At 43.8% G+C, this 27,447-nt stretch overlaps 1 protein-coding gene across 2 annotated transcripts in view; it reads right to left on the reverse strand.

The window, feature by feature from the left end:
- The window catches only part of LOC137437004 (filamin-C), a 280,189-nt gene that overhangs the window by 215,379 nt on the left and 37,363 nt on the right, over positions 1-27,447 (reverse strand). For both annotated transcript variants that reach the window (XM_068131290.2, XM_068131289.2), the window contains exons 4-9: positions 15,706-15,803; positions 13,157-13,304; positions 11,505-11,623; positions 11,199-11,276; positions 9,046-9,208; positions 1,710-1,910 (exon numbers count right to left, since the gene is read on the reverse strand). In XM_068131290.2, the coding sequence (XP_067987391.2) occupies positions 1,710-1,910; positions 9,046-9,208; positions 11,199-11,276; positions 11,505-11,623; positions 13,157-13,304; positions 15,706-15,803 (807 nt within the window). The remainder of the gene's footprint in view (positions 1-1,709; positions 1,911-9,045; positions 9,209-11,198; positions 11,277-11,504; positions 11,624-13,156; positions 13,305-15,705; positions 15,804-27,447) is intronic.

The following is a 27,447-nucleotide window of genomic DNA, read 5'->3' on the forward strand; positions in this document are numbered from 1 at the left end:
CTCCATCATTCCCGGGCTTTCGGCTACTGTTACAGCCTTGTTGAATTGCCCTCACTCGTGTGGATTCATTTGACATGACTGCACAGCAGATATTTTCACATCTTGTAATGGAAGATGTCCTGTCCTTGAATGAAGGAACAGAAATTTGCAAATTTGACAGGGTGCCAGCAATTACTGGCTTCCTCTTCATCATCACCAACAACCAGTGTTGGACAACTATCGGAGACGCCCCTTTGCGGTGGTTGTAACCCCCAATGCAAGTCGGGGACGAAATCTTCCCCATTCTTCCCTGCTGCTCGGATTTGTCAGGGCACTGTGGTCACAGAGTGCCAATCGGTCCCCATGGACGAGCCCTTTCCCTCTTGTCTCTTTCTCTTCTCTCTCTCTCTCTAACGCTGTCATGGCCCTCACATTGTGAAGGCGGGGGTATACCATCCTGGATGTGGGAGACCTCTGGGTCTTTCCTCGGAGATCAATCATCTGTCTCCATGCCGCGAGATTGTTCGAGAGAACTGTTCGGGGCTATACAACAACAACAACAACAACAACAACAACTAGTGTTGACAGATGAGTCCTCTGGCTTAATGCCCTTCCGATGGATGTTGTTTACATTGGTGCCTCGTCCCATACATGTGATACACCAGAATGACAGTTTACAGCTGGGCCAAGAGTCAAACTCAGGTCAAGCAGCTCAAAGGTCAGGTGCACAAACAGAGGTTATCCTGCCAGTCCTACCACATTTATTTGGCTTCAACTGATCATCTGTTCTTAATAGCCCAAAGTCTCCTTGATGCAAGAAACAAAAAACATAAAGGTATGTGAAGCGTGACTATGAAAATAAAACGATATAACTAGCAGCCCATTATCAAAATGAGTCACCGAGGGCGTTATTGTAAAGGACAGAGTAAAGCCATTAAAGAGAAGAGTAAGAGCACGCATATACAGGGTGGCTGCTTGTGGAGATCAACTGACACCGGTGCAATTAGAGATTGTCGATGGTAAAACAGAGACAAACTCGATCACTAAAATCGTGATAATGCCATATATTTATAACTATAAAATACAGAAAAAACTATAAAACACAGTAAAAACTAGAAAGAGCAATCAGAGATTGCAAACCCTCGCCAGGATGTATTTTAAGTGGTTTTTAAGGCTTTTGCGTTAAAACAAATATGGCGACCGAACCACGTGACCGATGACGTAATCATTATTTTTTTTCTTCACTTATTTATTCCTAGATTATGCTCAAGAAATTTCTTCTGATCGGATGAAGTTTTGTGCTTGTCGAATTATGACGTCATAATGGAGGCACCTATGACATCAATATATTTTATTCCCCATGGAGAGTTCTTTGCAATGAGCCATGTCTCAATTTTTTCTGTGCAGTGCATTCAGAGATGGAGGTGCAAAAGTTTTCAGTTTTACCAAGATGCCGGCCGAACCACGTGACCTATGACGTCATAATTATCATTGAAAAATTACACAGGTGGAGTTGCACCTATGGTGAAAATTTCCTGTCAATCGGACCAACGGTTGCAGAGAAAATCATATTTATTCTGTGCGGACAAACAGACAGACATACAGACAAACAAACAGAGGGACTCAAATGCATACCCTCTCCTCAGGCAGGGTAATAAATACAAATTGTGAACCTCAGGGGGAAAAACAAACAAACAAACAAAAAAAACTTTAAGAGATGTCATTTTTACCTTCAGTCACATGCACTGGGAACGGGCTGTTAGGTATGGCTGTCCCTGCAAAACGCACATGGACAGTATGTGGACCATTGCATAGGGGCCTGTACATGCAGCGTTGCATACGGTCTGCTCGCTCTTCCAAAGCCACCTGAACAGTGTCCCGCCGTCCCCCTGGATCAAGAATATCCACCTGTACGGCACCTGGTCCAGCTCCTGTAAGGAGAAGGGAGTTGGATAAGAGGGCTTTCTTTAACAACACACAACACACACAACACACACACACACACACACACACACACACACACACACACACACACACACACACACACACACACACACACACACACACACACACACACACACACACCACACCTATAACTGGAGGAACGATCAATCAGCCCTCACCGGATCAATCTTCCCAGATTAAACTACAATTAGAATAATGTAATCATCACTCAGCCGTTCTAGTCACATGAGGCTGCATAAAGCAACGAAACAAAACGAATCCAAGGTAAGACCGTTGCTTTTTCAAACTCAATCTGAGTTTCTCCAAAGGTGTATTAACACATAGCACATACATGAAAACCCAATGCTACACGTCCCAATCATGTCTGGCAGGGTTGGTGGTGCATTTCTATATCTACAACATCGTTGGCGATCAACTAGTAAACATTAAAATTGGACCAATAGCTGATGGTTGGCATGTAGCACTCGCGTTCTCTTGCATGTGCTACATATAAATGCCTTGTAGTTGTGGAGGACCTTGAGTAGATTTTGAAACAGCAAAGAACTTATGCTGCGTTCACTATTTTTGATTGACATACTATATAAATAAATAAATAAATCTTATTTATCATAGAGCAAACGTGTATGGTTAGTTATGTCGTTAGGCATGTGTGTTTGTTTATATGCGACTAAAACGTCTTCTTCTTCTTCAAAATAAATTAACACCCTCTTAATTAACCCTCTTAATTACGTTTAGACTGCTGAGACCCCTCAGACCTTTGACGACCCTTTAATTCCCCCAAGACCCTTAAGACCACCAAGACCCCTGAAAACCCAAAATACCCTTGAAGACCCCATAGACTACGTAGACCCAAAACACCCCAAAATACCCAAAATACCCAAAATACCCTTGAAGGCCCTGAGGCTCAAAAAAGACCCAGAAGACCCAAATGGCCCTGAAGACCCGAAGACCCCGAAGACTCAAAAGACCCTGAAGACTCAAAATACCCTTAAAGGCTCAGAGGATCCAAAAGATCCTGAAGACCCAAATGGCCATGAAGACCCAAAACACCATGAAGATCCAAAAGACACCGAAATGGTCAAAGATGCCTACCCCTCTGAAACGACGTGTGGTGAGGCGCGCGGGCCGTGCCGAGTCACGCTCGTATGTGTAATAAAATTAATACATATGGCTACAATACTGGGTACACTTTTACACAGATTAAATAAAATGCCCTCAATTTTAAAAAATGAACTGAATGAGAAGACACCTATGGTTTTATGTTGTAGCAAATAGTGTTGAGTTCCTGCAAAAACCTGATTTTCACATTATATCATGCACTTTCACATTATATCATGCATTATATCATGTTATGACATCATAACATTAATCACAGATTTGTGATGGTTGAGTAAACAAGACAAAAATGGCATATTTTCGAAATAAAATATTCAATTTTTATTTCATTGTCTTTGAATAAAAATGATTTCTTTAAATATTGTCTTTAAATAAAAATGAAAAAAAAAATGCATTGATGATTCAAATTGTAATTAAATGGAATGTTTGATGTCTAGTATGTCTCCTGGTGTTGTTTTTTACGTTTTCTAAAATTCCTTGAAATGTGCAATGCGTGGCAAAATAAGTGATTCGTGCATAACGCTTGGTGTCCACCAAATTCACAATAATTGTGATGTCAGTTTCATTTTCAAATCACGAAGGACTCGTGAAATGAACTAGGTGTGGAGGTTAAGAAATACCTTATGAAGAATGTCCTTGATGTTTATTCAATCGATCAATCAGAAAGTTTATTTTTTTCGCGATAATCTTGTCGTATTTTTTTTGTATGTGTCTGCCCCGTTATGCACGAATCGCATCCCAGCAAAAGTGAAAAGAAACCCGCATCGCTCGAAACTTGATTATGTGTAACGTGGGTCCCGTTTGTTGTGATGGCAAAGCAGTCACTCGCAGGCAGACGACCACTCATTGACGGATGACGTCAGAACTTGTTTTTGTGTCCGTGTCCTCTGGTGCTGCGTTATGCACGAATCCAGCGTGTGAAGTGCACTCTCGTTTTCATTTTGGTGAAAACGAAGCATGTAGCACGTCTGATACTTCAAACTCGGATACTCCAATATATACAGAACAACATAATACAGCATACTTACTGTTTCCTGAAACTTTATTTTTTTCACTCAGATGTAACACTTCGTGTACTCAGTATTGGAGCCATGCACACACACATATATATATATAATATTGTTGCGGTTTTAGAACCCACACTTGTATATAAACTCTTGTAAATATCTCATCATTAAAAGGTTAAAGGTAGCACCCCTAGTTAAGCCACAAGCAACACGTAGGCCACCATAGGAACTCAGTTATTTCATTAGTATGTGTTTTAGATAAGGCCGTGTTTCCAAAAGTTGAATCTGCGTTGCGTCGATCAAATAAGAGTAGGCCCATTCCGTCCATTTTGCGACCTCTCTCTCCAAGCGACGCCATTACGCGCCTCTGCTAGCAGCGTTCGCTGCCTTAGCGTTTGCTCAAGCGCCGCCATAAGCCATGCGGTTAGGCCCAAGAAAGGAGGCGGAGCACCAAGAAGAAGGTGTGGCATGTCAACCAGCCATCAAAGGCGTGGCCGGTAAGCCCTCACCAGCCAACCAGGGCTGAGGTAACATCGCTGGCAGGCGTGGCTTTGTGGAGCGCAGAGTGATCGCGTGGCGCGTTATAAAAGCGCGAACGCAAAGCCCTTTCACAGGACTGATACGGAGCGCACCTTTGTGAAAGGACTCGGATGGGTGAGAGCGCATTTTCAAAGAACTTGGAGGACTTGTCGGAGGCGCGCTTGTTGGAGAGATACGGCAGCGTTTGTTAAGGACTCACTCGCTGGCGCTGATTAAGAGGACTTTGGGGAGGGGGCGTGTAGCACGAACGTGCAAATATTACGTACGAAGGACACCAGCTTCCCCCATTATATAAACTGTCCGCTCACGTCCAACTACGCGCGGAGCTGCCTGCCGGGTTTCGCCCGCTGGACTGGAGCAGACTGGAGCCTGGACCCCATTGCCGGACCTTCCATCTACCAACTACAATCCCCGTGTGAGTGTGTATGTTTGTCTGGGGTATTAGAATAAGACTGTTATAAGACTGCCCTGTGTGCTGCTTCTTCCTCTTCCTCTCTTGTACATCCCTTTTGTTTCCTCTTCTTCTGTACATTTGTTAATAAACCCATCTTTGTTCTTCCTATACTCTGGTTTCCTCTCCATCCGATCGCATCCGTCCTTTCTCTCATTGGGGAAACGTGGCACGATTAGGAACCGCTAGAATCGGGTTTAGAGTCATTGTTAACGGCCCGAGTCGCGGCTCGCTTCGCTCGGCGTATCCACTAACGCTGCGGCTCGGGTGGGAGTTTATCTCCTTGCTTCACGGTCGGTGTTGGTAATTAGGTAACAGGACCAAATTGACCAGCAACCCTAACTAATACCGACCGGAAGGAACGGGGTAACTTCAGGATCACGTCGGTCAGTCACAGACAAGGGGATTAACCCCCTCTTGTTAAGGGGAGAAGGCCGACGTTTGAGATCCGTAACAATATACAGACTCGGCATTTAATATGGAATTTTTTTTTTTTCTTGACTTGGGTTTACTTTCTGAACTCGGTATATCAATCTGGTGAGTTTCTTTTATGCTTCGGTGATTTCTTTGTGAAAAGAACCATGTCACTGATTGTCTGTCGCAGCAAGAAGTCAATAACAGGATTATATCACAGGTGGCGTGACAAAATGTACGGACAGGTACATTTGACGATTGGCTTCACAATCGGGTATATAAGGGTTGTTGCGTTCTGTATTAGTGGAAAACAACTGCTGCACGTCTACAAAAGTTATTGCCGCTTCCCCTGGAGATGGTCCGTCAACTCGACAATGCTGTTTGTCATTTAGTGGTGGCTTTACGAAATTCCGGCATGAAACAGCGTGCTATTGCTCGGCAGTATGGCATCACTCAAGGTCAGGTGTCAAAGATCCTGAAACGAAATGCTCAGAGGGGTGTCCCTACTCCAATACCAAGGTCAGGACGTCCACGCAGAACCACAAGGAGGGATGTTCGCCAGCTGCACCGGTTAGTCCGCTATGGCCGTACCAAGTCAGCTAATCGGCTTAGGGCTGAGTGGCAGCAACTGACAAATGTGCCTGTACCCAGAAGGCTAGTCAACCAACGACTGGTTCAAGCAGGCTATCGTGCCAGGCGTCCCCTGAGAAAGCCACGTCTGACCAGACAACACCGCCAGCACCGATTGCAGTGGGCCAGAGAGCACCGTTAATGGCAGCCAGGACACTGGAATCACGTGATCTTCAGTGACAAGTCTAGATTTCTGGTCTATCGTCAATATGGCCGCGTCCGAGTGCGCAGACAAGCGCATGAAGCCGACAATGAAGATTGTATAGTGCCAAGAGTCCAAGCTTGAGGTGGTGGGGTGACCGTTTGGGCTGCTTTTCATGCAGGGGGCAAAACTGACCTGGTTGTTCTGAATGGAAACCTGAACCAGTTCAAGTACAGGGCCATTCTGGAAGAAACATTGCTTCCATTTGCTCGTGCAGCCTTTCGAGGAAACTTTGTCTTCCAAGATGACAATGCACGGCCTCATCGTGCTCGCATGATCCAACACTTTCTTGCTGACCATGGTGTAGAGCATATGGAGTGGCCTGCCATGTCCCCGGATATGAATCCAATAGAGAACTTGTGGGCAGAATTAACGCGTCAAATCGACAACTTGGACCAGCAGCCTGCCTCTGTGCGTGAATTGCAGCAGGCTATTGTCACTGCATGGCAAGCGATTCCTGTCCAAACCTTGGCAAATCTCGTGAACAGCATGCCTCAACGTGTACGTGCTCTCCTGAATGCTTGTGGGGGTTACACGAAGTACTGAACTGTAACTTTACTGTCCATAATCCCAGTCGTAATTTAACTTTTGTTTTTGTTAAAAAAATTTTTTGCCTAATGTGCAAAATAAAGAGATACTTCTGGAAAACGCACAGAAGTTTAACACAGTACTGTCTGTGAATTGAGTTTGATATCAGTTTACATCACTTTCAAGGATCAATTTATTTGCTTCGAAATGTCAAATGTGGTTTTTGTTTGTTTTAAAGGTCACATTAACAAAATCTAGAATAATTTCAACATAATTCCAATGAACTTTTGGTTCTAAATCATCTTGAAAAGTAAGTTCACCCCCACAAATAAATATCCCATATTAAATGCCAAGTCTGTATATAAAAATATAAGTATATACAAATATACAGACTTGTCATTTAATATGGAATTTTTTTTTTCTTGACTTGGGTTTACTTTCTTAACTCAGTGTATCAATCTGGTGAGTTTCTTTTACACTTTGGTGATTTATTTGTTAAAAGAACCATGTCACTGATTGTCACAGCAAGAAGTCAACAACAGGATTATATCACAGGTGGCGTGTCAAAATGTACGGACAGGTGCATTTGATGATTGGCTTCACAGTCAGGTATACAGGGGTTGTTGCGTTCTGTATTCGTGGAAAACAACTGCTGCACGTCTCCAAAAGTTATTGCCGCTTCCTCTGGAGATGGTCCGTCAACTCGACAATGCTGTTTGTCATGGAGTGGTGGCTTTACGAAATTACGGCATGAAACAGCGTGCTATTGCTCGGCAGTATGGCATCACTCAAGGTCAGGTGTTAAAGATCCTGAAACGAAATGCTCAGAGGGGTGTCCCTACTCCAATCCCGAGGCCAGGACGTCCCCGCAGAACCACAAGGAGGGATGATCGCCAACTGCACCGGTTAGTCCGCAATGGCCGTTCCAAGTCAGCTAATCGGCTTAGGGCTGAGTGGCAGCAACTGACAAATGTGCCTGTATCCAGAAGGCTAGTCAACCAACGACTGGTTCAAGCAGGCTATCGTGCAAGGCGTCCCCTGAGAAAGCCACACCTAACCAGATAACACCGCCAGCGCCGATTGCAGTGGGCCAGAGAGCACCGTCAATGGCAGCCAGGACACTGGAATCACGTGATCTTCAGTGACGAGTCTAGATTTCTGATCTATCGTCAAGATGGCCGTGTCCGAGTGCGCAGACAAGTGCATGAAGCCTACAACAAAGATTGTATAGTGCCAAGAGTCCAAGCTGGAGGTGGTGGGGTGACCGTTTGGGCTGCTTTTCATGCAGGGGGCAAAACTGACCTGGTTGTTCTGAATGGAAACCTGAACCAGTTCAAGTACAGGGCCATTCTGGAAGAAACATTGCTTCCATTTGCTCGTGCAGCCTTTCGAGGAAACTTTGTCTTCCAAGATGACAATGCACGGCCTCATCGTGCTCGCATGATCCAACACTTTCTTGCTGACCATGGTGTAGAGCATATGGAGTGGCCTGCCATGTCCCCGGATATGAATCCGATAGAGAACTTGTGGGCAGAATTAACGCGTCAAATCGACCACTTGGACCAGCAGCCGACCTCTGTGCGTGAATTGCAGCAGGCTATTGTCACTGCATGGCAAGCGATTCCTGTCCAAACCATGGCAAATCTCATGAACAGCATGCCTCAACGTGTACGTGCTCTCCTGAATGCTCGTGGGGGTTACACGAAGTACTGAACTGTAATTTTACTGTCCGCAATCCCAGTCGTAATTTAACTTTTGTTTTTGTTAAAAAAATTTTTGGCTAATGTGCAAAATAAAGAGATACTTCTGGAAAACGTACAGACGTTTAACACAGTACTGTCCATGAATTGAGTTCGATATCAGTTTACATCACTTTCAAGGATCAATTTATTTGTTTTGAAATGTCAAATGTGGTTTTTGTTTCTTTTAAAGGTCACATTAACAAAATCTGGAATAATGTCAACATAATTCCAATGAACTTTTGGTTCTAAGACATCTTGAAAAGTAAGTTCACCCCCACAAAAAAATATTCCATATTAAATGCCAAGTCTGTATATAAATACGTGTCTTTTTGTGTCTTTAAGCACATTTACAATATTTCCAATAAAAAGCAAAACAAAAGATAAGCAGTCAAGAGGTCAATTTTAACATTTCAAAAAAGTTCACCAAAGCCTACCAGTGTGCATCATCACACATGTTTGTGCAATTTGTACCTGCTGTGTAAATGTCAAAGAAAGTGGCTTTTCCTGCCACACAACCACTACACTCGATTCCTGGCCCACACACAGCAACCTGGGTCGCATCCCCTTGTGACATAATCACAGCGACAAGGAATGGGCTTTGTGGGATATGCTGTCCAGCAAAGAGCACTGTGACCTGCAAGCAGAGCAACAGCAACAGAGCTTGGAAGAATATGGTTCAAAGGTTAGGGTCAGCACAGGTCAGAGAACAGGTTGTGGAGTCATTTTTGACACTGCAGTGTTAACCCCATGACTGATTGTCATCAAAGAGCATTTGATTGTTTTCTAACTCCTTCCCCTCCCGTATAATGGTCTAACGATGGGAGAGAGCTCCTTATTCAAGAGGCACCATAATGTTCAGAAAGAATGTGTTTGACAGAGAGAATTTGGTTTCTAGTAAATAGTACAGTTAAGAGAAATACACTCGACCACAGAAGCAGTCGCACTTTTCTTTTCAATAGAGTAAAAAAACAAAATTGGGTGCAATGGAGACAAATGGCCGACAGTTAACAGCGAGGGCCACCATATTTACACCAATGATGCAAAAACGTCCACCGCAATGCATAGACAGACATAATGGGAGCAGTGAACGTCTCCTTTATTTCTCCTTTGTGCTGTTGGAACGTGGTGTTAATGTAAGTGGTGGAACATATATTGGAAAATTGCTCTTGCATTTATGATGTCAAAATACAGGAATTTTACAGTGAGGAATAAAAATAAAATAATCTCAAATCACATTGAAAGATTTATGACTGATAGTTCGATATGACTAATGATGAGAGTGCAGTAGATGATTATATCAACTATTACTGATTCCCTTAGAAGAACTGACGAGGAAGACAAGGCAGGTGGGAAGTATAATGAAGGACGTGAGTTTATTGTAGCAAGTCCACACAATTTATGATTATGAGCACCAACTATGAAATAGCTAATCGAGCCACAAAGTGAACTGGTTTATATTAATCAGTGCATGACTGAGAAATTGTTCCACAGAAGATAACCTTTCTGTATCTTTTATTCTTCGCTGAACCATCCCTAAAATGAACCATCTTACTATAATTCACCAAATGCCCGTCTGTCTGTCCGTCTGTTCCCAGGTACTGGAAAAACGGCTGAACAGATCGCAACTAAATTTTGGGTGGGTAATCCTGGGACCCCCCCCCCCCCCCCCAGAGTAAAATAGGCTATATTGTTTTTCTGGGTTTTTTCAAATTTTTCCAATTTTTCAAATTTTCAAAATTTTCCAAACCCCCTGGAATAAAATAGGCTATATTGTTTTTCTGGGTTTTTTCAAATTTTTCCAATTTTTCCAATTTTCAAATTTTTCCAAACCCCCTGGAGTAAAATAGGCTATATTGTTTTTCTGGGTTTTTTTTAATTTTTCCAATTTTCCCAAACCCCCTGGAGTAAAATAGGCTAGATTGTTTTTCCAATTTTCCAATTTTCCAGTTTTTCCAAACACAATGGAATAATATTTACCGATATGAACAGTGATGTGGCTTTTATTAAAATTCTACAAATACTGTTTAGATTTTGATGATTTGCGTGTGATATGATTCAACGGATGTTTATATAAATCGTTTAAAATAAAAAAAAGTCTTCAATTTCTGATATTTTGCCTTTTCATTTGGGCCTCCCAATTGAAACCCCGCCCATAGGGCGGGTACCGTTGCTAGTCCTTAAAATTGTTTCAATGAACTCTGTTACAGGAAACTCGCATGCAAACACATGTTGCTTCATGGGATGCAGTGCAACCATTCCAAGAGAGATTCAACTTGCAAAAATATTAGCAAAGCAAAGTTAACAACACAAATCCCTCCCGGTTTTATTAGTCTCGGAAGTTAACAACACAAATCCCCCCCCTCCCCCCCTTCCCACGCCTCCTGCCACCAAGCCCTCTCCCTCCCACACTTCTCCCTGCTCTCAAATGTTGTGGTTGTGTGCTTCCCCTTCTCTCCCCATCTTGTCTTCCGCTCCCTCTTTTTGTATATTTTCTTTGTCTGGTTGATTTGTTTGTGAAATAAATGTTAGCTCTTTCACGAGCCTCGATTCAGTATACAAAAAAAATAAAAAATAAAAAAAATAATGCAACTTGATAAAACAACACAGCTCGATTCGGGTCTCACCTTGTGGGTATCAGTCACCCTGGGAACAAACACCACTGAGAAGGTCTTCTTGCTGTCATTGTTCGCTACAACTTTTGCCTGCACATGTGGTGAAGTGATGAGAGGAAGAGTTCAAGCAAAATCAAAAAGCAAGTTCGAGGAAGCAGCACTGCACTCGATGTATGTATAGTTTCCTCATATTTGTGCATGTGTGGTATGTGCAGCACTCTGTGTGCTGTGTCCTGCCAAAAAAAGATGTGTGCTTTTCCAACTTAATTTGTGAGGATTTTTCAAGAACATGCGAACAGCTATCCCTGCCTCACGCACCTCCTCCACATGGCCATCTGGATCTTCCACGTACACCAAGACTTGTCCAAGTCCAGCATCCACTGTCTCCACCACAAACCTGGAGGGACAGCTCACGAGGTTTCCCACCGGCTCAACACCTGAGATTGGGTGATAAACAAGTGGAGAGAAAGAGAGAAAGAGAGAAAGAGGGACAGTAACCTTCCAAATGTTCCAAAGGAAAAAAAAATGACGGTGGAAAAGTAATCAATCAAGTAAAACAAGTAAAACCATACTTACATTGTAAATGACAAAGTAATCAAGTAAAAACACATACAAAGCTTTCATCTGCAGCTCAATGGAATACTGCTCCTGCCTCACACCGAGCTCGGCTTCACGCTGTTCAAACCAAAGCATTCAGAATCATTGGAATCTCCCGCGATTAAGCTAACTCCGAGGGCCTTTCACTCACTCACCGCAGGCAGGTTGGTGGTCTTTCTGTCTTCTACCGACTCCTCTCCGGCATTGCTCCCCCAGCTCTCTGTGTGCTCTGTCTCCCAAATATTCCTTCAGGTCGCACAAGATCTGCCAGCAACCCTCTGATGGTTAAACTGCCAAAATCAAGACTCTCTGCTCACCTTCACTCTTTCATTCCTCTTTTCTCCCGCCTCTGGAACAAACTCCCTCACTCTCTTCAATCCCACTCCTCCCTCCAGGTCTTTAAAACGGCTGTTCACCACCATCTCTTACCTTCCCACATCCCAAGCTTTGATCTTTTTACCCCCGTTAATTCACCCCAGATCCACCTCTTTCAATCTCCGACTTCATTCCTGAAATTCCTAGGAGTGTTCATTTGCTTTATACCGTGTACCCCTCCCACCTCCCCCAACCCTCCCCCTTCCACAGATCTACCGACGTCCCTGTTTTCTTCTGTTGTTGTGCTTGTGTGCTTCCCTCTCTCCCCCTATCTCTCCCGCTCCCTTAATTGCATGTTTTATGTGTCTGTGTACTTTTTCATGTTCAATGTGTTAGCTCTTACATGAGCCTCGATTCTGTATACAAAGGGGGAAAAAAAAAAAAACGTTTTCCATCCTTGATTCACCACGAACATTCATTTTCTTGTAGATATAATGCACTTTCGTTCTTTCATATAATATAGTTACTTTAGTCGTACGACAGTAGTACTGTAATGAGTAGTAACTGTAAACAGTAGTGCGTTGCTCTTGGGGGTTCTGTGAAAATGCTCCATAAAGTGGTGGAAAGTCCTATTTTCTGAAATTCTGTGCTGATTTCATTCAACTGTGATATTGCCAGACCAGTATTATATGTGACATGCATACCAATAAAGATGCTTCAAGACCCGAGAATACAGGTTTGAAAGATTTGACATGCAGGTTGGCCTAAAAAGGGGTTGACACATCTAAAACTATCACCAGCACCCTGAACAAATTACAAATCTGTGCTCTAACCTACAGGGAGGGGGGGGGGGGGGGGGGTGGATATCTAATTATTGATGCAGGCCTGCATCCCTCAGCTATTAATCACCAACAAGCCTTTTATATTCTGGAGAGTGCATAATGTTTTAACATGAACTTAATCAGTCCAGCAGGAAGTATTGTATATTTTTCAAATTCTTGTGAGAAATATCTGATAAAGTAAGAGTGAGAGATAAGAAAGAAAATTTCTTTCAAGACCTGGTCCGTATGCGCATGCCATCTTGGGGTTGAGCTTTGGCCGAAGGGGTGCTCCGGGTTTGAGCTTCGCTTTGGGGAATTGTGATAGGTAAGTCATGATTGAATGTTCATCCACGTCAGGGTGCACAATCTCTTCAGGTGCAATCACCTGTTAGGATAGGGTGGGGAGTAAAGGAGGAAAAAACAAGAATGTGGCTTGCATAGTTATCTTTACATCTGCTATGTTCTTTATATTGCATGGAGGGGGCTTTGCTACAAACAGAGGTTGGCTGATAGTGTCCCATCTGAAAGCCTGGCTCATGATATGATGAACACCGACTCAAATTTCATATACCAGAAATATTGTACTCTGCTCCTTGTTATTCCATCTCCAGGTGCTGCATGACATAATCTCCAGGTGCTGAAGGCCTTCAGAGCCCGGCAATGACGTGCACCGAAAAGGCGTACTCATTTTTCACTCTGTTTATTTTCTTGTTTGTTTTCTCGTTTGTTTCCTCGTTTGTTTTTCTCGTTTGTTTTCTCGTTTGTTTTTCTCGTTTGTTTTTCTCGTTTGTTTTCTCGTTTGTTTCCTCGTTTGTTTTCTCATTTGTTTCCTCGTTTATTTGGACAAAACCTCAGCCCTCCTTTGAGCTAGGGAGCAGTCAGGTTCACTGTTTTTTTCGTTCAAAATTTTGGTAGATTAGCAAAACTATACATTTTTGGAATATTCAGAGCATGAGGAATTCAAAAATTAATGTTTACATTTGCGTAGACACCTTTGCGAAAATGACACTCAGGACAGTGATGAAGATCTGTAAAAGCATATTCCTGAACGGTATAGACCTCGTAGATCCTGTGTATAGGACTTATAGTTCAATCTGATACTACCTATAACTTCCTATAACAACCTATAACTTCAAAGGACTTGCAATATCATGTATTATGTAATACAGTTATATCACAAATATAAAGACAATGGTTTTCAATTACCTTTGTTTGTTGCTTTTCTATAATCCTGAGCACTATTTTGAGGCCTTTATTGGATTCCTTGACCCAGAAAACATAGGATTAGCATATTTAATTAAGTTTCTAGGTTGACTAGAAGCCGAGATCGCGCAAAATATGTATTTTATGGCGGCCATTTTCAAAATCCAAAATGGCGGCCATGCAGGTGTCTGTGCAAATGCCAACATTGATTTTCAGATTCTCCATGCTCTGAAGATTCCAAAAATGTACAGGTTTGCTAATCCCAAAATTTTGAAAGAAATTATATTTGTTAACATAGTGAACCTGACTATCTTCATCACTGTCCTGAGTGTCATTTTCGCAAAGGTGTCTACGCAAATGTAAACATTAATTTTTGGATTCCTCATGCTCTGAATATTCCAAAAATGTATAGTTTTGCTAATCTACCAAAATTTTGAACGAAATTATATTTGTTAACATAGTGAACCTGACTAGAGCTGAAATTTTGGCATAATAGTGAACAAGTGCTTTGGCAAAAAAAGTATTTATTTTATTTTATGATTAATCAATTAATTGATGAATTACTTAATTATTATCAATTTATTAAGTACTTATTTATTTTCTCTCTCATCTGGGCAATATGTCAGGAACCTTTTGTTAGGAAGCGATAATATTTGGACACGACAGTGACCAAGTGATTTGGCTATAAAGGGTATTTTTTAGATTAATTGATTAATCAATTAAACAATTAATTATATAATTTTTCGATTAATTACAGAACTAATTAATTTTCAAAAAGTTACAGAATCGGATGAAACACTGGTGGTTTAGGTATGCTATGAGCCAATTGATTAAGAAATTAATTATTTTACGATTATTATTTATTTATTTTAATTATGCAATTAATCAATTATTGTACTCCGCTCCCTCCCAATTCTGTCTCCATGTGCTGCATTGAGGCATCGCCGGGCGCCAATGGCGGCCCAGCAATGTCGCGCACTGGAGGATGTTATTTATTTGTTTGGCATGGGGCTGGTGTACTTTGAATGTAACTCTACTTGTTTGTCCATTGTCTCGTCTTGTCATTGCAAATTCGTGCAAATGTAAAGTGATGTCTACTAATGTTTTGTTTTTTCCTGCAAAGGTGATTTACATACAAGCTCCTCAATGTGCCTTCGATCAATGTAAAAATTAAAATCTCCAGATTGCTGTTCCCATTGGAATACTTAGATCATGATGTTGGGATCCCAGTTTCAAATCCCTTATACTGTATCCATTCGGCCATTTTTTTTTTTACGGATATGTAAGGCTCATGGAGTAATTCATACATAGGACAAAGACACCTGGAGACAGTGGACAAATCAATACAGTGTGGGGAATGTGAACCAGTAATCCAAACATGATGAGTAAGAGCTCAGATGGGAACACTAAACAGGATTACCACGAGGCACAGTAAAAAAGTGATACCAACTGTAATATAGGTGTTACTGCAGGACAAAAAGAGAAAGGTAATGCAGCCAGTAAATAAAGCACTAGGTGTTCATAGCATGAGCAGTTCGATCTGTTTTGCCAAAGCTGAACTTGCATCTCATCCAAGTTTGTACCTGCGCCACTCCCAGCCACTCATCAGCCTGCTGCATGGCTTCTCGGGCGTTCTCCACTGGGCGACTCATGTCCCAGCTTTCCCAGTCTGGGCACAGACCTAACGTTGAAAGAAGGAAAAAAAAGGAGGTGTAAACAAAATCAAGAAATTTTTATTTTTCATCGTCAATTGCTTTTGGCAAATGCATATTGGACTGGGATCAATTTACAAGTTTGTATGGTTGCGTTATTGCTAAGGGGTGGCCGTGTCAATGAAGCAGTGTCCCCGGCCATTGAAGCAGAAATGTGAAATTGACAATCACCTACACCTTGTGAACGACCACCATGCGATCTTGAATGCCCCCTGGATAATGCTAGTTGAAGGGCCCCAGCTTGATGTTCATCCGAGGATCATCACACTCACCACCCTGCCTGTGAGGCAGCAGTCTGACAGTTTACAGTAGGGTCATGTATCAAAGCTAGAGTACAAAGCTCAAAGGCAAGTGCCTTCCTTCTGATACATCCTGCCAGACATCTTCAGTCAATCAGCATGACAGAGATCAAAACGTGCAGTAAGCTGTGCTCTATCCACCATTGGATGCTCTGTTTACCTTTCACTGCTTTATTTATCTCCATCAGAAGTTACTGGTAGCTGAGGACCTATGATATTCTAAACATGGCCAGTAACCAGTAAACATGGTCAGTAATAAGGAACAAAATCGGTTGTTGTGGCTCTGGAATGGCCTGCATGTGTTTATAATTGTGCAGAAGCCTGGAGTCATAAGACCGTTCTGAGTTAAACTTGTGAAAAGGTGCATGAAATTCACAACCACATTTCTTCAACAGGACACAGGAAAGGGAGATTGGCTAAGTAATAGATATATTATGTATATGTGTATAAACTGTATAATATATATATATATATATATATATATATATATACATATATATATATATATATATATATATATATATATATACATATATACATATAAATATATATATAATAAATACATATAAATATATATAAATAAATAAATAAAAATATAAATACATATAAATATATATAAATAAATATATATAAACATAAATATATATAAATATAAATAAATATTAATATATATATATATATATATATATATATACACACATACATTGTTACGAATTTGGTAGGGCAATATGTAGAGCAGAGTAGATCTGAGTAGGTAACATGCTTCGACTGTCGCGATAGGGAATCTACCTGTAATAAGTCATGTGTAGGCATTTTGTCGGCTAAGATGTATGATTGTGAATCTACCAGGAGATTTGTGTGTTAGTTAGTGTCGGGAATAATGAGTAGAGCCCTTGTATGTCTCATCTGGTAGCCAAACCTTTGTCCATTTTGGCACTGCACACCACTTAAACATTAGTTAGGACCTTTAGTACAACACTAAATGACGCCCTTCCCCCTGACATGACTTCGGAAGAAATCGGACTTGAACACCGCCACAATTGGCCGCCACAATTTACACCTCCGAGAGGCCTACCCACCTCGCATAGCACGTGCTGTGACGAAGGAATAGGGACGGGAGTGGAGTGACGCAGTGGGCGTGACCTGAGCGAGCCGGCAAGTCGGGGGAGGCTCTGATTGGCAGAGCAGTGCGCCAAAGCTGACATCACCGGCCAGAAGATATTAACAGCGCCGGACACCTTTGCTGGCAGTTGTTTCTTTGGATCGAGAGTGAGTTCAGTTCAGATCTGATCCCGAGTTGAGCAGTAGGATTGAGAGAGTCGAGTTCCATTCCTGAGTTGAGAGAACGCCAGGCAGTTCGTTTGAGGTGCGCATGGGCAGAGTTGACAGTTGATCCAGAGCAGTTGGATTCCTGGCAGTTCGCAGTTCAGCGCAGTTGGATTCCTGGCAGTGCAGTGCAGAGCCCGAGTCCGTTTTGAGCAGTTGGGTTTGAGACGCAGCAGGACTTTGGTCCGAGTCGACCTCGTGTAGAGCCGCTAGCCTGCGTGGGACGCGTGGCGCTTGGAGCGAGGCCTTGTGGGACTTGGAGCAAAGGACCTCGTGGTGTGCGGTCGGGCCGGGCAGGGCGGTGTTGGACAGCAGCCAAGGAAAACGACGAGACAGATAAGCCCGAGCTCCGCGTACACTTGACATAAAATACGTGTTTCTTTGGTATTCATATCCCCTCGTCTCGTTTTTGATATCTGGTGTGCGGGATCCCGATTTAGAATAGTTCATTACCGGCACGTATTTTCCTGTCCCTGCCTGTTATTCAATAAACCCTTATATTACTTTTTGTACATAATACCTGAACGCAGTTTACCGGGTGATTGATTTGATAGATAAGGCTGCGGGGACTTGCGCCGCTTCCCTCCATTCCGCGCGTTTAGGGGTTTTAGATTTTGGAATCCGCCATTGAGTTTCAGCCTCGGAGTTAAAGCCTTTGTTATCGGCATCCACGATCGCCAGATATTAATTTCGGTGGTTGCGCGACGATATATATATATATATATATATATATATATATATATATATATATGTATATATATATATATATATATGTATATATATATATATATATATATGTATATATATATATATATGTATATATATATGTAATATATATATATATATATATATATATATATATGTAATAGATATATATATATATATACTGTTACATATTTAGGTGAATGTATGTAAATTACCATTCAGGTTGCTTATCCGTGTGTATTATATTAAGGGTTGTTGTGATGGGAGGGTCAGGAGCCCTTCGGAACCAGTGGCCGGAAACGGAAGTGGCCGGAAACGGAAGAAGAAAAGACACGAGGAGAAAAAAGGACGGTGCTTCTTCTTCCTCGCCCCGCGACGACGAGAAGGTGGAATCGACCTTACGCTGCGCGGAAAACGCGCCGTTGCGAAACGTCTGGCGAGAGGAGTTACCTGGGCGGTAAATACCTTTGGACACGTCCAGTCACTGTGAGGTCGTGCACGAAACCAAGCGTCCGGGACAGTTTGCCCCGTCTACAAAGACGCGTACGGGTCCGCACGGTGGGCCTCGCTCGCGTCGGAAGCCGCGCTGGGTTTTGCCCCGTCTACAAAGACGCGTACGGGTCCGCACGTTGGGCCTCGCTCGCGTCGGAAGCCGCGCTGGGTTTTTGCCCATCTACAAGGACGCGTAAGAGTCGCACTTGGGGCCTCGCGCACGTTGGACGCCGCGCTGGGTTTGCCCCGTGGCTTGGCAAGGAGGTGCGCTGCAGCCGCGGCCCCAGTCCGAGACGGCACGTTTAGAGCACGTCCGCCCGGGGCTCGTTCAACCGCCCGTGTGCGGAGAGGAGAGACATTGACCACGGAGGGAGTCAGGAGTGGGGCTCACGTGAGGAATGTATAAGATTAAGATGGCCATCTTAGAATTTGTGTAGATGAGTTCACATGGTTGTAATATTGATTGTGCAGTGTTGATGGTTGTTGATTGCTCAGTGAATATATTATTGATTATTCCGGATCCTTGGTGTGGGGTTTCTTCTTGACCGGAATTCATATTGATTGCGTTACGAAAGCGTATAAACCATATATCTTTCTGGCGGGGTCCCTCCCACGGTCCGGGGGTCACCAAGACCAGGTAGTTACCGGGAGGACCACGTAACAGAATTGGGGGCTCGTCCGGGATCTAAAAGTGTATAAAATAATAAAATAATAATATTTTTGGTAATTAAAATTTATTAATTAATTATTAATTGGTAATATTTTTTTTGAGAAATTGGGGAAAGTCTTGGGGTGAAGGTTAACAGGTGTTAACGATAGGCACCATGGCGTTTGTGGCACAGAACTTTGGGGTAACCCCGAGTGAGGCACAGTTCCGAGCGTTGCTAAAGTCGGATCTCTTGAAATTGGCCAAACATTTTAACTTGGAGGTCCGAACTAATTTGAGGAAGGCAGAGTTGCAGGCCACGGTGATACAATCTATGGTGGGATTAGGAACATGGGACGAGTTAGCCTGGGAGTGGCTACCCGAAGAACCAGAAGACGTGGAGCTCCGGAAACTGGAGTTGCAATTACGGAGCCAGGAACGGATCAAAGAAGAAGAAAGGAAAGCAGAAGAGAGAAGAGAAGAGAAGCAAGCAGAGGAAAGGAGAGTGGAACGAGAACTCCAGGAAAGGTTAAAAGAAGAAGAAAGGAAAGCAGAAGAGAGGAGAGAAGAGAAACAAGCAGAGGAAAGGAGAGGGGAACGAGAACTCCAGGAAAGGTTAAAAGAAGAAGAAAGGAAAGCAGAAGAGAGGAGAGAAGAGAAACAAGCAGAGGAAAGGAGAGGGGAACGAGAACTCCAGGAAAGGTTAGCAGAAGAAGAAAGGAAAGCAGAAAAGGAAAGAGCAGAAGAAGAAAGGAAAGCAGAAAAGGAAAGAGCAGAAGAAGAAAGGAAAGCAGAAAAGGAAAGAGCAGAAGAAGAAAGGAAAGCAGAAAAGGAAAGAGCAGAAGAAGAAAGGAAAGCAGAGGAGAGGAGAGAAGAGAAACAAGCAGAGGAAAGGAGAGTGGAAAGAGAACTCCAGGAAAGAAGAGAAAAGGAACAAGCAGAGGAAAGGAGAGCTGCAAGGGACCTCGAAGCAGAGGAGAGAAAAGCGGAAAGGGAATTAAAGGAACGTGACATGCAGCTTCAGCAAGAAATCAAATTCAAGGAGCTGGAGTTAATGAGAGAACGGGGAGAGGCACCACCCTTGCTGACGGGGTCGACACCTAACCAGAAAACCTGGGATGTGGGCAGACATGTGAGGCTGGTTCCACCGTTCAGTGAAAAAGAAGTCGCGAAATTTTTTCCACACTTTGAGAAAGTGGCTCGACAATTAAACTGGCCGGAGGAGGCATGGACCATACTCGTGCAAAGTGTGCTGGTGGGGAAAGCTCAGGAAATTTATTCGGCGCTACCAATGGACCAATGTGCAGATTATGAGGTACTGAAGAAGCACATCCTCAAAGCCTATGAGTTGGTTCCGGAAGCTTACAGGCAAAAATTCAGGAATGCCAGGAAGAGGGAGAGTGAGACCCATGTGGAGTTTGCCAGAGTGAAAGAAAACATGTTTGATCGGTGGTGTGAGTCAAAAGGAGTCGGGAAAGACTTCGAAACATTGCGGGACTTGATCCTGGTGGAGGAATTCCAGCAGTGTGTCCACGAGGACATCAAAGTGTACCTGCAGGAAAAGAAAGTACCGAAGTTGTGGGACGCAGCCACCATGGCAGATGATTATGCCTTAACCCACCGAATAGGGGTCCACGAACCTAACTCCTCGCCTAGATCTCCGCAGGGGAGGTGGGGAACAGCAGGTGCGGAGAACGACCATACATGGCGGCGGCCTCGAGAGGATTATGGGGACAACTATGATACCCCACCGGTTCGAAATCGGAGGGATGAGGGCCCAAGACCAACTTATAGTTCGGGGGGCCCGAGGCAGACCACGAGTTTTTCCTCCGGGCCTACTTGCGCTTTTTGCAAGAAACCTGGACACTTGATGTCCAGTTGTTACCGCAGGAAAAGCGAAGACCCAGAGCGGAGTCCGACTACTACGACTCCAAACGCAATGGCCATTGTGAGAAATCGCCATCAAAAGGGTTACCAACCCTTTATTTCAGAGGGGTTTGTGTCACGGGATGGAGCCTCGACTAACCGGAAACCGGTTAGGATATTGAGGGACACAGGGGCACATCAATCTTTAATGCTTGAAGGCATTTTGCCATGGTCCGAGGAGACGGCAACGGGGGATAGGGTTCGTTTACAGGGGATCGGGGGCGGTGTTAGTGCTCCCCTTCATGTCATCCATTTGGAGTCCGATTTGGTGTCAGGACCGGTCACCGTCGGTTTACAAGCCACGCTTCCTGTAGAGGGTGTATCTGTGGTTATTGGGAATGATTTGGCCGGGGGTCAAGTTTATGGTAACCTGAGGGTTGGTAAAGAGCCCAGCAGGGAAAATAACGCCACACCAGCTCGGGATGGCGACAAAAGTGCCAAGTTATTTGTAGGGGGACTGAACTTCAAAACAGAGGAAGAAGTTCTGACCTCTGTCTTCAACAGATATGGGCCGCTGGTGGAAGTGCGGTTGGTAAGAGACTGGGAAACGCAACAGTCAAGAGGGTTCGGCTTTGTCACGTTTGCCAGCACAAAAGACGCCAGAGAGGCAGAGAAGAATTGGAATGGCAAGGATTTGGAGGGTCGGACCATAACAGTAGGGAAGGCATTTCGTAGGCGTCGAGAGGTCTACAGGAGAGGACAACTGGGCGGTAGTTTTGGTGGTGGCCGAGAAGGAGACCGCTATTCATGGGACTACAGGGACCAGTGGTCCCACCATAATTATTAGGGAAGTTCTGAAAAGTTGAAGCACTGAAGGCGGCGGAGCCGCCGAGCCAAGATTCCTACACGAATTAACCGTGAACGCCGTTCCTAAAGGCGTCCAGGCAGGGAACTTTTATGCACGGACTAACCGTGAACTCCACGTTCCTCAAGGCGCCCATGTAGAGAACTTTCCTGCACGGACTAACCGTGAACTCCGCGTTCCTAAAGGCATCCATGTAGTGAATACTCGGCTTGGCCTCCCGGAAAAAGTGCTATCGAGTTGCCTAACTTTGGATCTTGGCTCAACCCCTTAACCTTCATTCCCAAGAAACTGACGGTCAAAGTCAGAGGGTCATGAGAGGGAGTTTGATTTGGCAGGGACAATGTCGTTGTTGGTACTTAGTCCAGAGGGAGTAATCTGGAGGGTTGAGTGATCTGGTTTGTTTCTCCAAATTGGCCGGCAAAGAAAGTTTTCGCTGGGTTCAAACTTTCTTTCTTGAAGGGGGGGAGTGTTACATATTTAGGTGAATGTATGTAAATTACCATTCAGGTTGCTTATCCGTGTGTATTATATTAAGGGTTGTTGTGATGGGAGGGTCAGGAGCCCTTCGGAACCAGTGGCCGGAAACGGAAGTGGCCGGAAACGGAAGAAGAAAAGACACGAGGAGAAAAAAGGACGGTGCTTCTTCTTCCTCGCCCCGCGACGACGAGAAGGTGGAATCGACCTTACGCTGCGCGGAAAACGCGCCGTTGCGAAACGTCTGGCGAGAGGAGTTACCTGGGCGGTAAATACCTTTGGACACGTCCAGTCACTGTGAGGTCGTGCACGAAACCAAGCGTCCGGGACAGTTTGCCCCGTCTACAAAGACGCGTACGGGTCCGCACGGTGGGCCTCGCTCGCGTCGGAAGCCGCGCTGGGTTTTGCCCCGTCTACAAAGACGCGTACGGGTCCGCACGTTGGGCCTCGCTCGCGTCGGAAGCCGCGCTGGGTTTTTGCCCATCTACAAGGACGCGTAAGAGTCGCACTTGGGGCCTCGCGCACGTTGGACGCCGCGCTGGGTTTGCCCCGTGGCTTGGCAAGGAGGTGCGCTGCAGCCGCGGCCCCAGTCCGAGACGGCACGTTTAGAGCACGTCCGCCCGGGGCTCGTTCAACCGCCCGTGTGCGGAGAGGAGAGACATTGACCACGGAGGGAGTCAGGAGTGGGGCTCACGTGAGGAATGTATAAGATTAAGATGGCCATCTTAGAATTTGTGTAGATGAGTTCACATGGTTGTAATATTGATTGTGCAGTGTTGATGGTTGTTGATTGCTCAGTGAATATATTATTGATTATTCCGGATCCTTGGTGTGGGGTTTCTTCTTGACCGGAATTCATATTGATTGCGTTACGAAAGCGTATAAACCATATATCTTTCTGGCGGGGTCCCTCCCACGGTCCGGGGGTCACCAAGACCAGGTAGTTACCGGGAGGACCACGTAACAATACTGTATATATGTAATAGATATATATATATATATATATATGTAATAGATATATATATATATATATATGTAATAGATATATATATATATATATATGTAATAGATATATATATATATATATATGTAATAGATATATATATATATATATATATATATATATATATATATATATATATATATATATATATATGATCAAGGCACCTCCTAGCTTTAATGGTGAGCACCAGCCACGAATTATGTCTCACACGGTAAATACCGCATAACCCGCAAGGAACCAACAGACTGTCTGCCACACAGACCATCGTTCCCACCAGTGCAAACCAAAACCAGGGGGTGCGGTGCGATCGGCGGGGATAATAATCAACGTGCGAATGTTGATTCGGTGCGATCGGCGGGGATAATAATCAACGTGCGAATGGTTAGATTTTTTGCAGTATGCCGTCCTGACGAGGGTCAATAAGCCCGAAATCTGGATTGGCGGCTCTGCTTGATGTTTAGCCTATGGGGACCAATGAATAAATCTCTGTCTGTCAACAGAGTGGCTGGGCTGAGGCCTCCGGGTCGGAGGTGACGCTTTGGTCTAGGACTTCGGTCCACAGGAGATCGGGACAGCGCTCGTCACGCTGTTATGTCGTTGATTATATATATATATATATTGTAACGATTTTGAGAAGTGTGTAACGAATTTGAGAAGTGTAACGGTTTTTGAGAAGTGTAACAATTTTGGAGGAAGTGTAACGAATGTGAAAACGTTACAATGTGAACGTTACAAAAGGTACGGTAACACCCTGGTAATGTAAATAATGGTCGTAGCCGGCCTCCTAGTTAATTCCATGAAACTTACACGCAGGTCACGATATATCTTTTAAATAGTGTATTTCCTTATTCCATGTAGGCTAAATATGTGTTTCCCACTAGATTGACTTTGCATTGTATCAAACAAAATAAGCGTAGGCCCTTCCAATTTCCCCAAAACCTCCCTTCCAATTGCCTTCCGCATTTTGGGCGGTTTTCTTCAAACCACCATTGGCCACGAGGTAGGGTTGGGGAAGAAAGGCATGTCTCCACCTCGTCATAAGAGGGAAGGAGTGAACCAGCTCTAACAGCCAATCAACACCGCGGTGAGCGACCCGGTAGGCGTGCCCTGGGAGCCGGCGGCTTGATTTCGCCCGAGGTGATAAAAGCGACTGTAAGGGACTGCTTTACCAGATGAGCTGCGAGATGACTTGGAGAGGCCTTGGGAGATGAGCAAAGAGACTGCACCAAGAGGCGGTGAGATGCGAAACGCTCCAAGCCAAAGAGGAGAGGTACTCGGCAAGGAAACCAGCTTTGGAGAGACGCGCTGAAAGGAGGGAGACGGCTCCACCTCAAGAAGAGGAGCAGGTGTGCCGAACCAGCGCGTGACGTCTACCGCAGTGGATACACGACGGAGGGTTTCCCGCCAAAACCCCGAGGAATTGTGAGCTGCGGCCTCCCGACCTTGCCTCCCTCTCAAGCAGTCCATCTCAAGCCCTACCTGCCTGCAATATCCCCTGTGTAAGTGTGAACGTCCTGTCCTACTCGTTTGTCTTGGGGCTAAGTAAAAATGAATAGTGTAAGTTAACGATTCGCTGTGTTACTGCTTCTTCCATCCATTGCTTGTGTGTGTATAATAAAATCTGTTCTTCCTCCGTATTCTTCTTCTTCTTTTTCATTCTCTTTCGGTCGCTTTAGAGATTTCCCGATTGAATATCTGTGGGGCGATCTGGTCAACGTCGGGTGGAATCGGGTTTTAATCGGGGAGTAACTGTTCGGACGCGGTTAAATACACCACCGCTCGGTCAATATAACATCTAAAACCCGCGTCTGTAACAATATATATATATATATATATATATATATATATATAAAATTATATATATATATATATATACAGTCACGTGAAAAAGTAAGTACACCCCATGTAACGTTTCGACTTTTTCAACATATTTCAACATATAGCTATTTGATCTTCATTTCAACAATATTCAGAGATAAAGGTGATATAATATAACAAATATCATGAAACATTTACATTTTGTAGTCCATTGTATAATTTAAATAAACATAAATGCAAATTTCGCATGTGGAAAAAGTAAGTACACCCTTGGCTCTAATAGGTGGTATTGCCCCCTTTGGCAGAAACAACCTCCAGTAGGTGTTTCTTATGACTGTCGACCAGTCTCTGATATCGACTGGGAGAAATTTTTGCCCACTCCTCCATGCAGAATTCTTTCAGCTGTTCGATGTTTGAGGGGTTTCTTGCATGCACAGCTCGTTTCAAATCCCCTCACAACATCTCGATGGGATTTAGATCTGGGCTTTGACTTGGCCATTCCAGAACCCTCCATTTCTTTCTTTTCAGCCATTCCTTGGTGGATTTACTGGTATGTTTAGGGTCATTGTCATGTTGCAAGGTCCACCTTCGGTTGAGCTTCAACTTTCCGACAGATGGCCTCACATTATCCTCAAGCACACTCTGGTACAATGAAGAATTCATAGTGGATTCTATGATGGTGAGCTTCCCAGACCCTGATGCAGCAAAGCTGCCCCAAACCATAATATTCCACCACCATGCTTTACAGTTGGTATCAGGTTCTTGTGGTCAAATGCTGTCTTTGGTTTTCGCCAAACATGTCTTCTGGTACTGTGGCCAAATAGCTCTACCGTTGACTCATCTGTCCAGAGCACATTGTTCCAGAAGTGCTGGTCTTTGTCTAGGTGTTCATTGGCAAACTTTAGTCTTGGCCTGATGTTCTTTCTGGACAGCAAAGGTTTCTTCCTGGCACACCTCCCATGAAGATCAAATTTGTGCAGCCTCTTTCTAATGGTAGACTTGTGCACTTTGACATCAACAGTGGCAAGAGCTACCTGTAGGTCCCGTGATGACATTCTGGGGTTCTTAGAGACTTCTTTCAGCATCGTGCGGTCTGCTCTCGGGCTGAACTTGCTGGGGCGGCCTGGCCTGAACAAGTTGGCAGTTGTTTGGAATCTTCTCCACTTGTAGATGATCTTCCGGACAGTCGAATGATTGATTTCAAATTGTGTGGAGATCTTTTTAAATCCCTTCCCAGACTCGTAGGCAGCTATAACCTTCTTTCTGAAGGCCTCAGAGAGCTCTTTTGATCTTGGCATGGTGACACCGCACACTTCAACAACAAAGAGCAAACCAAACTAAATCTCTGAGGTTTAAATAAGACAGGTTCCTCCAAGATCCTCTCTAACGATGTTCTAATCATTTGCACCTGAGCTGGTGCACCTGATTCTAATTTTAGATATTTGTAGTGATAAATGTAGGGGTGTACTTACTTTTTCCACATGCGAAATTTGCATTTATGTTTATTTAAATTATACAATGGACTACAAAATGTAAATGTTTCATGATATTTGTTGTATTATATCACCTTTATCTATCAATATTGTTGAAATGAAGATCAAATAGCTGTATGTTGAAATATGTTGAAAAGGTCAAAACTTTACATGGGGTGTACTTACTTTTTCACGTGACTGTGTATGTATATATATATGGATATGGATGGCCTACATGTAAGCACACCCTCCGTGTTTCATATCCCAGTGTTTCACAGACAGGGTGATTCATCAATGTTTCATTTGTGTGCCATTGCCGGGTGGACATTAAACTGGGTGTCCTGTCTTCCGTCATTCGTTGGTTGATGTTAAAGATCGCCTGGGGTCTGTCATGAAGAGTAGGTAAGCTATCGCCAGCACCATGGCCAAATTCCAAATACCTGTCCTAACTACTGCTGGGAAAACAATAGCAAACCATCCCGTACATATATCCCTTGACAAGAAACTGCTTCAGCATTACCAACGCTCCATAACAGAGTGGACTGTACTGTTCGCAGCTATTTTCTTTCAGCACGTTTTTGCATTCATAGTGCCACGTATTTTATTGTTTCGTGACAACGAACCCTAATTGTGGCTGATAAATGTTG

This window comes from Myxine glutinosa, chromosome 11, assembly GCF_964187855.1.
Source record: "Myxine glutinosa chromosome 11, kmMyxGlut1.1, whole genome shotgun sequence".
In the NCBI taxonomy this organism is placed as follows: Eukaryota; Metazoa; Chordata; class Myxini; order Myxiniformes; family Myxinidae; genus Myxine; species Myxine glutinosa.